This window comes from Erigeron canadensis, chromosome 2 (genome assembly GCF_010389155.1).
Source record: "Erigeron canadensis isolate Cc75 chromosome 2, C_canadensis_v1, whole genome shotgun sequence".
In the NCBI taxonomy this organism is placed as follows: domain Eukaryota; kingdom Viridiplantae; phylum Streptophyta; class Magnoliopsida; order Asterales; family Asteraceae; genus Erigeron; species Erigeron canadensis.
Window position 1 is genome coordinate 14,839,942 of NC_057762.1, and position 11,085 is coordinate 14,851,026.

An 11,085-nucleotide genomic window follows, 5' to 3' on the forward strand; every position below is an offset into this window, starting at 1 on the left:
GTTGCCAAGCAATTGACAAGCTCTGTAAGTACTTTTTCTATCAATCTTGCATCCTGCAAAGTCAGAATCTGAATAGCCAATTAGATCAAATCCAGAGTCTTTGGGATACCAAAGACCCAGATTGGGACTACCCTTAAGGTATCTAAAGATTCTCTTCACAGCTTTAAGATGTGATTCTTTAGGATTAGCCTGATATCTTGCACATAGACATGTAGCAAACATAATATTCGGTCTACTAGCAGTCAAGTAAAGTAGAGAGCCTATCATACCCCTATAAGCTGTAATATCAATGGGTTTGCCACTTTTATCTTCACTCAGCTTATCACCAGTTCCCATAGGAGTTTGGATAGGAGAGTATTCACTAAAACCAAATTTGTTCAATTAACATATTTTCCTTGATTAATGAAAATACCATTTTTAGTCTGTTTAACTTGTAAACCAAGAAAATAGTTAAGTTCTCCCATCATGCTCATCTCATACTTTTTAGACATCAATTCAGAAAACTTTTTGCAAAGTCTTTCACTGCTAGAACAAAAAATTATGTCATCTACATAAATTTGTACAAGTAGAATATCACCATTATATTTTCTCACAAATAAAGTCTTGTCAACATTACCTCTTTTGAATTTATTTTCTAGTAGAAATTTGGACAAAGTATCATACCATGCTCTTGGAGCTTGTTTGAGACCATAGAGAGCCTTGTCAAGCTTAAACACATGATTAGGAAACTTTGAACTTTCAAAACCTAGTGGTTGTTCAACATAGACTTCTTCTTCCAATTTCCCATTTAGAAATTCACTTTTCACATCCATTTGATAAACCTTAAATCCCTTGTGTGGGAATAAGCCAAGAACATTTTGATGGCTTCCAGTCTTGCCACAGGAGCAAAGGTTTCATCATAATCAATTCCATCTTCTTGTCTGTATCCAAGAGCTACTAATCTTGCTTTGTTTCTGGTCACAACTCCTCTTTTATCCATTTTATTTCTGTAGACCCACTTGGTTCCAATCACAGTCTTTGAATGATGAGGTCTTGGAACAAGTTCCCAAACCTTGTTTATCTCAAATTGTGTTAGTTCATCTTGCATTGCATTTACCCAAGAGGGATCTGATAGATCCTCAGCAACATCAGTTGGCTCCATTTTACTAACAAAGACAAACATGCAGAATTGCCTGTTGCCTTTCTTCTTGTTTTTACACCAGATAATGGATCACCAATGATTTGGTTGATTGGATGACTCTTTGTCCATTTAGTTACATGATGGGCATTATTTGATTCTTGGACAATGGGCTGACTTATATTAGACGTTCCATCTTGATCATTTTGAGGAATCAAATGATCAGCTTGGATTAGAGTTGATGGAACAGAGTCAGCTTGGGAGTCTTTCACTGGAATAATTTCTTGAGGAGAAGGATCAGCTTGCACATTTTCAAAAATTGGTAACTCTTCTTCTTCAAATATTTGCTCCCCCTGAGTTTAAGCATTCTTATCTTCAACTGGTGGATTAGAGGGGGGCTCATTTTCAGGAATAGACGGTTCTTCAAAATTAATATTGTCAACTTCAAGTAGAGAGCAGTCTGGCTTGGAGCAACCTTCATCAATTGTCACATTTATAGAGTTTTCAATAGTTTTGGTTCTTTTATTGTACACTCTGTAGGCCTTCATCATTGTAGCATATCCAAGTAGGATACCTTCATCTGCTTTCTCATTAAGTTTTCAAAGATGGTCTTTTTTATTTAAAATAAAGCAAGGACTTCCAAACATTCTTAAGAAACCAATTTCTGGTTTTTCCCCCTGAGAAGTTCATATGAAGTCTTCTGGTGTCTTTTCACAATGAGAGATCTGTTTTGAGTGAAGCAAGCTGTGTGAATTGCTTCAGCCCAAAAATGAGCCTTGACATTGTTTTGTGCCATCATGGATCTGGCAGCTTCAATAAGAGTTCTGTTTCTTCTTTCTGCAACACCATTCTATTGAGGAGTCCTTGCTGCTGAATAGACTTGTGAAATACCTTTTTCACTGCAAATTGAATTAAGTGTGACATTTTTAAATTCAGTTCCATTGTCACTTCTTAACTGCCTAACAGGCCTTTTGTAGAGTATTTCAGCTTGCTTAATGAAATGAATAATACTGTCAGTAGCATCACTTTTATGCTTTAGAAAGAAAACCTAGGTATATCTTGAATATTCATCAACAATGACCAAAGTATATCTCATTCTAGTGAATGCTTTAGTTACATGAGGGAGTACTTATTGGTCCAAACAGATCCATATGCAGCAAATCCAAACAACTATCAATGGTTGAGCATGTTTTTGATTTAAATGAATCTTTGTGTTGCTTTCCTTTCTCATAAGGACCACACAGCTTGTCCTTCTCATACTTAATCACAGGAAGACCAGACACCAACTCTTTCTTACACAGCTTGTTGATGTCTTTGAAATTCACATGAGACAGCCTCTTATGCCGCAACCAATTTAGCTCATCTTAAGTCTTTGACATGAAACATACTTCTTTTGTGACAGTTGGAGTTCTCATGTCAAATGAATATAAAGACTCATCTCTGGTTGCAATTAACACCACATTGCCTTCTAAATCCAAAACTATACCCTTGTCAGAACGAAATCTTACTTCATAGCCAGCATAACACAATTGACTCACACTTATCAGATTGTGCTTCAAACCATTCACATAAGACACCCTTCTGAAGGTAAGGGGACCATTTGAAATAATACCAAATCCTTCTGTTCTTCCTTGGGAATCATCTCCAAATGTAACACTAGGACAAGCACTTGTCCTAAATCTACAAAGCAGGGACTTACATCCGGTCATATGCTTGGAACACCCACTGTCCAAGTGCCAGGTATGTGCATCATGATAGCCCTGCATTTTCAATAAGATATTAGTTCATTTTGGGAACCCATCCAAGGATGGGTTCACCAGAGCTGACCACAGGGTCTGACTCAGATTGAGAAATAGAACCAATATTCTTATCACATTTAGAAACCCATTGTTGCTTAAGCTGACACTTGCCAGATTTGAAATTTTTTCTTGCAACATTTAGAGTTTCCTTTTGAACAAAACCTTTGCCTATTCTAGATTTCTTACATTTAGACCTTAATTTACTTTGATCAACAATATTTGAATCAGACACACATGCAAGTAAATTAGTGTCATTAGAAATTCTACCTTTTCTGGACTCGACATATTTAGAAATTATTTTGTCAGAGTCAGATTTGAGGTGGTTTGGATTAGACACAGATTTGGTTGGTAAAACATTTCCATTTGAAACAAACTTCTCATTCTTCAGAATTTTGCTCTTTTCTTTTGGAACACTATGATCTCTAATTTTCCTTTTATTTCTTTTTGATTCACCATTGTTTGACTTGAATTTTGAATTTGACACAGATTGGGTAATTGACAGTTTTGATAAATCAAGAGTTTCCTCAGGTTTTAATTCAATTACCTTATCAGATTCAAACACCACTTCAGCAATGGTTTGACCAACTTTCTCAAGATCATTAAACCCAATACCAGACTTCTGAGCCAATATAATTGGTTTAGAGTTCTTTCCCTTGGTTTGTATCTTGGGTGGTGAAGGAGGCTGATAACAAGGTTCCATGGCACAGACTTCACTGATAGCAATAGCTCTATCATAGTCACCATCAAAAACATCTTGAACTTGATGAGGAACTTGCACATTAACACATTTAGCAACTCTTTTAGAACCAGTACACGATGATTCGGTTATGTGCTTGATTTTCAAAAACTTTTCTTCTGAAGTTTTAGCTTCAGTGACCGAAATCGCAATTAAATGTTTTTAAGCCTTTATTTCATATTCAAGTTTTTCGATGGTGAAATTCTTTGAGCTGCCTTCTTGTTTCAAAATTGAGCATTCCTTTTTCAGCTCTTGATTAAAATGTTTTTCCAAAAGAACCTCATCACCAAGTCTATTTAACCTTGACAGCTTTTCATTATCACAAAGATTGGAAAAAATATTTACTTCAGGTGGAGAAGTCTGACTTGAAGAAGCCTTGTGAGCTGACTCAGATTGCTGTTGAATTTTGATAAGATCTTCAGCAAACTTTTGAGTAGCTTCTTTAGCCATAAATCATTTGGCATCCTTGTATTTTTCATCATCAGAGGATATAGCACTTTCAGCCCAATCTTTGGCTATCAGACTCTTCTCATCTTTTTCAACTTTCTTACTCAGCTCAGCCACTTGTGCTTTCAATGCCTTGTATTTTGTCTTGAGCTTAAAGTATTTGTCACTTTTTCCACCTTTGGTTGACACAGCTTGGGAAGACTCTTTGGATCTACAATCACCAGCCATGTGTCCAGGCTTACCACACTTGTAGCAAGTGACCTTGGACATGTCAAATGGCTTCTTGGTCTTATTAGTTTGCCCACTTCTACCTTTTCTATTGAATTTATTGAATGATCTCCTTCTTATCCTTTCAGCTAACAAAGCCACTTCATTGGTTAAGTCCTCACTATCAGATTCATCACAATCATATTAAGAAAAAAACATACTTAGTGTTATAAATCCCAGGAACAGATTCATTGATGCATGAAATGATCTCATTAGAAATTGAACTAGGGTGTTCAGTCATAGATGCAACAAGTGCACTAGCAGGCTGACTATAAGAATCACCCATAGCAATTAATTTCTCAGCTTCTGAACATTCTTGGTCATGAAGTAAACCAAAAAGTCCAGGGAGATCGAGATCTTGATACACAGAACTTAGTTTCACAAAAGAAATGTAATTATTCCATTTAGGTGGTAAAGAATCAAGAAATTTACTTTTCAAAACCTCATTTTTCTTAGTTTTTCCAACAACAGTTAAATCATTTACCAAAGCATTAAAGCGGGTATGAGTGTCGGTCAGAGATTCATTTCTGAAAGAGAAAAATTTGTCATACCTCCTAATACTCGGTAATGGTAGATTCCATGGAGGTAGAGCAACCCTCAATGTAACAACCGTCTTAGAAATGTTCTAAATAAGTTCTAGACGTGCTGTAGACCAAAAATATGTGCTTATATGAAGGTCAATTGGATTTTAAATTCATGATCTACATGATGAATTCATGTTTAAGTACGATGAAATACTAATGTTCGGTTCGTAAACGTTCGTGTTCATAAAAGTTCTAGTTCAAAATGTTCTCAAATAGTCCTTGCATTTATTGAGTTCATTTATTATGGAACGTATAAATAGAAAGAGATGGAGAATCCTAGAGAGAGAAACAACCATTCTTCATCTTCTCCATCTTTCCTCTCTCTCTCTCTAAAACACACACTTGCAGCCACCACAACACACACACAAAGCATCTCTTGATTTTGGATTGTTAAATCAACAACGTTTGTACTTTTAGCATCCTTGTGATAATCAAAACATACTTCTTGAATCAAATCTCAGGTAACAACATTATTTTATGAGTTTTTGATCAAATTAAAAGTGTACTTTTTCCAGTTCATGTTCTTGATGATTTGGTCCAATTTTGAATGAAAATCGTGTTAATAGTTAATGGGTTTGTGTCTAAATGTGTTTAATAACATTTGTGTGAACAAATTTGGGTCGTAACATGCTTTAATCTACAAAACCCATTTTTGAAAGTAAAGGTACAACTTGTTCTTGAGTGCCACGACTTGTTCATGTTATAAATGGTCTTGAAATCATTAAAAGTGTTATTGGTTAATGTTATTGTGCATATACGTACTAGTGCTATGTCCAGATAAGTTCTGAAATCAATCTAGACGTTCGTTGGTGTACTTGAGCTTGTTTAATCTCGTGTGGAGGCTGGGACGGTCCTGAATGGGATGATCTTGGCCCCAAGATCGTCCTAGGGCAGCCCATTTTGGTACCTTGTGCTTGCTCGTTTGATCTTGTGTGGTGTTGTGATGTGTTGGTACACTCATTGGGTAACTAATCCTTTGGATCGGTTTCGCTCAAACATTTGTTCTTGAACTAGAATGACCTTGTGCTTTTGTTCTTGTGCTTGGAAATGGGACGACCTTGATTTAAGAGTCCTTAGGACGATCCTGAGCTTGTCTAATTGAAACGGTCATGAACCTTAATACATGAAATGATCTTGATCTAGTTGAACTCAAAACGATCTTGACCTAGCTACTATTTCTGAAACGATCTTGAGCATGTTACAATGAGACGATCCTGAACCAGAAACAATGGGACGATCTTGAACCATCTAGGATGACCTTGCTCATTGAAAACCCTATGAATAATCAAATTAAGTTCTTATGGATAAAGTTCATTATTTAAGACACGTTCAACTCATTAATATTATAATCACTTATGAGTGAATTCAAAGACGTTCAGATCGAGTCCAGTTTGAGTACTAAAAGTTCATTCAAACTCTTTTGAGTCAAAACGTTCAAAGTTCATCAAGGACCAAATCATCAGTTCATCAAGGACATTTCTGTGATTAATTAATCACAAGAACTAATATGCGTACTTATTTATGATCAATGATATGTACTTAGGCTTCCATCAAGACGTACTTGGAATTTGATAGATATAACCTATCTATCTCTACGCTTGTTCTCTGTGCTTATACTAATATGCTTGTACCAGATCACGGTGAGTTCACTATTCCCCCTTTCGTATACTTTGTTCAAGTTCTTTTATCGGGGACTGAAAAGCATGAGAACTATTTTGTACTTGTACATATGTTCTTGAACTATTCTACGTACTACTATATGATCTTGAGATACCTACGAAATGATTCTTAACTATTTACAAAGAGTATTTAGGTCTTGAATGGGCAGGATCCTTAAATACTTTCATATTTTTGTACTTGATCTTTAACATGTTCTAGTTCGTACTTGTACTTGTTCAGTTCTTGTTCACTGCTATCAATTCATATCCCACAGTTCAGGGATTGAACCGTAGGTAATTATGGACAACGCTGTTTAGGGTAGGCCCACCCTCATTCTCCGCAGTTCTGGAGGATGCATATTACTTGTTCTTGTTCTGACCTAGACCATACTTGACGTACTTGAACTTTATGAGCATATCTTACAATACAGTTTAGTTTTGGCCAATCGGGTTAGCAGTGACAACCTATAAATATAGTTCATTATATGTTCTTACTTATTACGAAGTACTTATGACCTAGTTCTTACTTTTCTATTATTACAAAGTACTTTGGTTCAACGTACAAAACTTGTGATCTTGTTCTTATTATACATATATTCATATATTTAAACTAAATCGTACTATATGTGAATCTCACCAACTACTTTCGTAGTTGACCTTTTGAACTTACATGCTTTTCAGGCTAGGCTAAGTAGATCTCTTTAGCATAGGAGTTGTGAAGACTTTCCTTTGCTTTTTCAGTTCAAGACTTGGTTCTTTAAGACAATTGTTCTGTCTTTCGGATATTGACTATTCTGGGTATAACCCACGTCCTGTAATAACTATCGTACTTCTGTTCTCTTAGTGTTAATGGTTGTGTTGGAACTTGTACTGTGCGCAATTATGCTTATCTGTGCATCCCGTATATTCCGCTTTAGCGGGGTGTTACAGTTGGTATCAGAGCCATGGTTATAGTGAACACCGAGCTTTTTCCTAAGGAAAACTCGAGCTGTAACTTGAATCCACTCTTAGGTGATCCTTTATATGACCAGTTTGAGTAGTAGGTACTCTTACCCTAATTAGATGTAACCTAGTCAACTACATCTAATTACGGTAAAAGCACCTAGGACCTTAAGGTGTGTCATCGAAGGTGTCATCCATTTCTTAGAGCCCTATTAAGAACTTCGTGCAATCTCGTTCTTGATGATATCAGTTCCAGTTCATTTGTTCTCTTAAGACATACGTGCTGGTACTTCGATTATAGGCCTTAGAGCATATACGAGTATAGATCCTTATCGTGTGACCGACGACTGTTCTTGTTCATATATTGTGCTACGGCGATCATTTATTAACGTATTACGTGCTTGGAGCTATAGACTTGTGCGAAACGTAATCGAGCTCATATTTTCCGTCTTATCAAGAGATATAAGGAAGGATGTCGGCTAAGCGTGGAAGAAAAGCTAAGGTCGCACCAGCTGTTGAACCTACTGAGCCTGAACCTAGCGCTAATGCTACTGTCAACTTCACCTTGGAAGATGTAGCGAACCTCATTACTGACCGCATGAATGTGATGATGCCGAATCTTGCTACTCAAGTTGCTCAAATGCTGGAAATCCCACTAACTGAAGGTACTAGAACTACCAGAGCCACCCAGAACAAGAGAACTCAAGAAGAACCTGAACAAAACCAAGAAGTGAACAGTGATTTTGATGGTGCTAGTCAGATCGACACCCGAGCCACCACTGAAGGCAGAGTTACCCGAAGCAGAGGGTGTTTGTTCAAGACCTTCACTCAGTGCAAACCCCAGTCTATACATGGGAGAAGGGTGCTGCAGAACTGTTGATGTGGTTTGAGAACATGGAAGAAGCCCTGTACCACACTGAAACCACTGAAGATAAGATGATGGAGCACGCGACCAACCAATTTGACGGAGCTGCTAGGTCTTGGTGGACTGGCATCGTCACCACTATTAGCAGGAATTCCACTTATGCTTACACCTGGGAAGAACTTCAGAAGATGATGAGAGCTGAATTATGTACCAAAGATGCATTGCAAGAACTAGAACAAGAGTTTTGGGATTTGAAGATGGAAGGGTTGGAGATTGAGAAGTACATTTGGAGGTTTAATGAGCTTGCTAGACTTGTACCACACTTGGCTTCTACTGAAGAGAAGAAGATCGATCGTTTCATCTGGGGCTTGATTCCTGAGATCCGTCGTGATCTCACCAGTAAAGGTCCCAAGACCATGTCAAGAGCCACTATACTGGCTAAGACCTTGACCAAAGATATTATCAGATCAGGAGGTTTGACTGAGAATGTTGAGAAAGGGAAGAGGAAGGCTGAAGAAGTGGTGGAAAAGAAAGTTGAACCCCCAAGTAAGAAGGGGAAGATCCTGAAGAACTATGCGGCGACCGCATTGCCTGAACCGACAAGATATTCTGGAGCTTATCCTAAGTGCACTCACTGCAACCTACATCACACTGGTGTTTGTCCTGTCTGCTATAAGTGCCAAGGAATTGGGCACATGGCTAAGTACTGTAATGCTGTCTCAGCGAACTTGATCAGAAACAACCCACCGCCAGTTAACAGAAATCTACCAGTGAGAAATGCCAGACCTCCACTACCACCTGTTGTCCCAGTTTAAAGGAACCAGAACCAGATCCAGAACGCCCAAGTTCAGCGTGTTTCTTATCCACTGTAGATGCAGATTCGTTGTGACAATCGCAACATAGATTTGATTATCGTTTATGTTTTAGGAACTATGTTTGTAATCATTTATATAAGAACTTGTGTTGATATTTAATGATTACGTTTGAACTTCAATATTATATCTGTTTGTGTTTTGTATTGTGTTTGTGTGTTATATATTGTTTTGCAGGTACAAGAACATAGAATCAAGGTTTATAAGTGTGGTAGAACACTTAAACGATGATTGAATGTTATGTACGAGTCAAATGAAGCTAAACAAAGAGTCAAAGGTCGAACCTCGTGCTGACGTCATCAGCATGTAGGAACAACCTCGTGCTCACGTCAGCACGAGGCAAGTCGATTGACTTATTCTTTCGGGCCTAATCTTCGATTAAGGCCTAAGCCCACACGATCCACTACTTAACTAGTACAAATACAAGACCTAATCTACGGAATTAGGTTAATCGTTTCTCATCAGTTTAGATCGTTTTGATTATACACGAATCAAGGTTATTTGTTCCTTCGTGTGACCTCCTACACGAACCACAAGCCTTGTGCATCTCCTTGGGTTGGTTAATTGCTTGTTAATCAGCAAAAGGCAATAGCAATCTAGTTGTCTCAAGAGGATTCCGCACTCTTGACATAACGAATCACATCTTATTACTATCCACGCAACAATAGGGCACCTTACAAGTGGTATCAAAGCCCTAAGGTTGATTACCAGAAGGTTTAAGATGATTCGCTATTGATTGCAAAATCAATTCAAAATTCGTGTTTTTAGTCAAGTTCGTGCTCTTCTTCGCGTGACTTCGTGCTTACGTCAGCACGAGGTAGTGTATGCTAAGTGCTTACGTCGTCTGTCTTCGTTTCTGTCTTCGTGTCACGTGCTACAAGTGTGACCTCGTGTTTGTCTTCGTGTTACGTGCTACAAGTGTGACTTTGTGTCTTTCTTCGTGTCACGTGTTACTCGTGTGACTTCGTGACGTACCTCGTGTAACGTGCACTTCGTGTGAGCCCGTTTGACTTCCTGCCGAACGAATTACTTGTTATTTCGATTGATTTGTTTACTGAAAGATTCGAAATTACGACTATACCAGCCAGATTGATTTGGTCGTGGAAACACACCTCCAAAGTTATTCCGTATGGAAAACTATTGGATGTAGAAGAGACGCTTTGAAGACTACATTCGTCTCACTGACATGGAAATATGGCTTGTGATAACTCAAGGTTTTGATTGGCCTTCGTATGAGAAGAATGGAGTGATCGGTAGGTATACTTATATGCCGATTGAAGAACGTAAAAGATACGCAATTGAGGGAAAGGCCATGTCCACTCTTACTATGGCCTTGCCTCAAGATAGTGTACATTTTTTCAAAAAGCACACTACTTCAAAGGACTTATGGGACGCTCTTGAAGAAGAATCGTATCAAACTCCTGAAGCGCCAGTATGAAGCCTTTAATGGACTGAAAGGAGAATCTCTTGACGAGATTATTATTCGATTCAGTCATTTGACCACTGAGTTGTCGTATTTTGAGGTTGTTTATTCTCAAAATGAGCTAGTTGATAAGTTTTTGGACTCATTGCCTAAGACATGGACTGATTATGTTCACCAACTTCAAGATGATCAGGAATACAGTACATGGGACTTTGAAAAGGTAGTTTCGAAGCTGAAGAACAAAAACATGAAGAGAAGAATTAAAGATACTCACTCGGATTTCACACAAGATCCATCTTTATATCATGCTAAGTCTGTTCATTTAGCAAGTTCTAGCTTGGGAAACAATGCATTTCTAAGTGGTGCAGAAGCTAC

The 11,085-nt window shown here is 37.8% G+C and overlaps 1 protein-coding gene across 1 annotated transcript; it reads right to left on the minus strand.

Annotated features, from left to right (window-relative positions):
• Positions 1-802: 802 nt before the first annotated feature.
• On the minus strand, positions 803-1,141 carry LOC122587765 (uncharacterized mitochondrial protein AtMg00820-like). The gene has a single exon (XM_043759931.1). The coding sequence runs from the start codon at positions 1,139-1,141 to the stop codon at positions 803-805; it is 339 nt and encodes a 112-aa protein (XP_043615866.1).
• Positions 1,142-11,085: the final 9,944 nt, after the last annotated feature.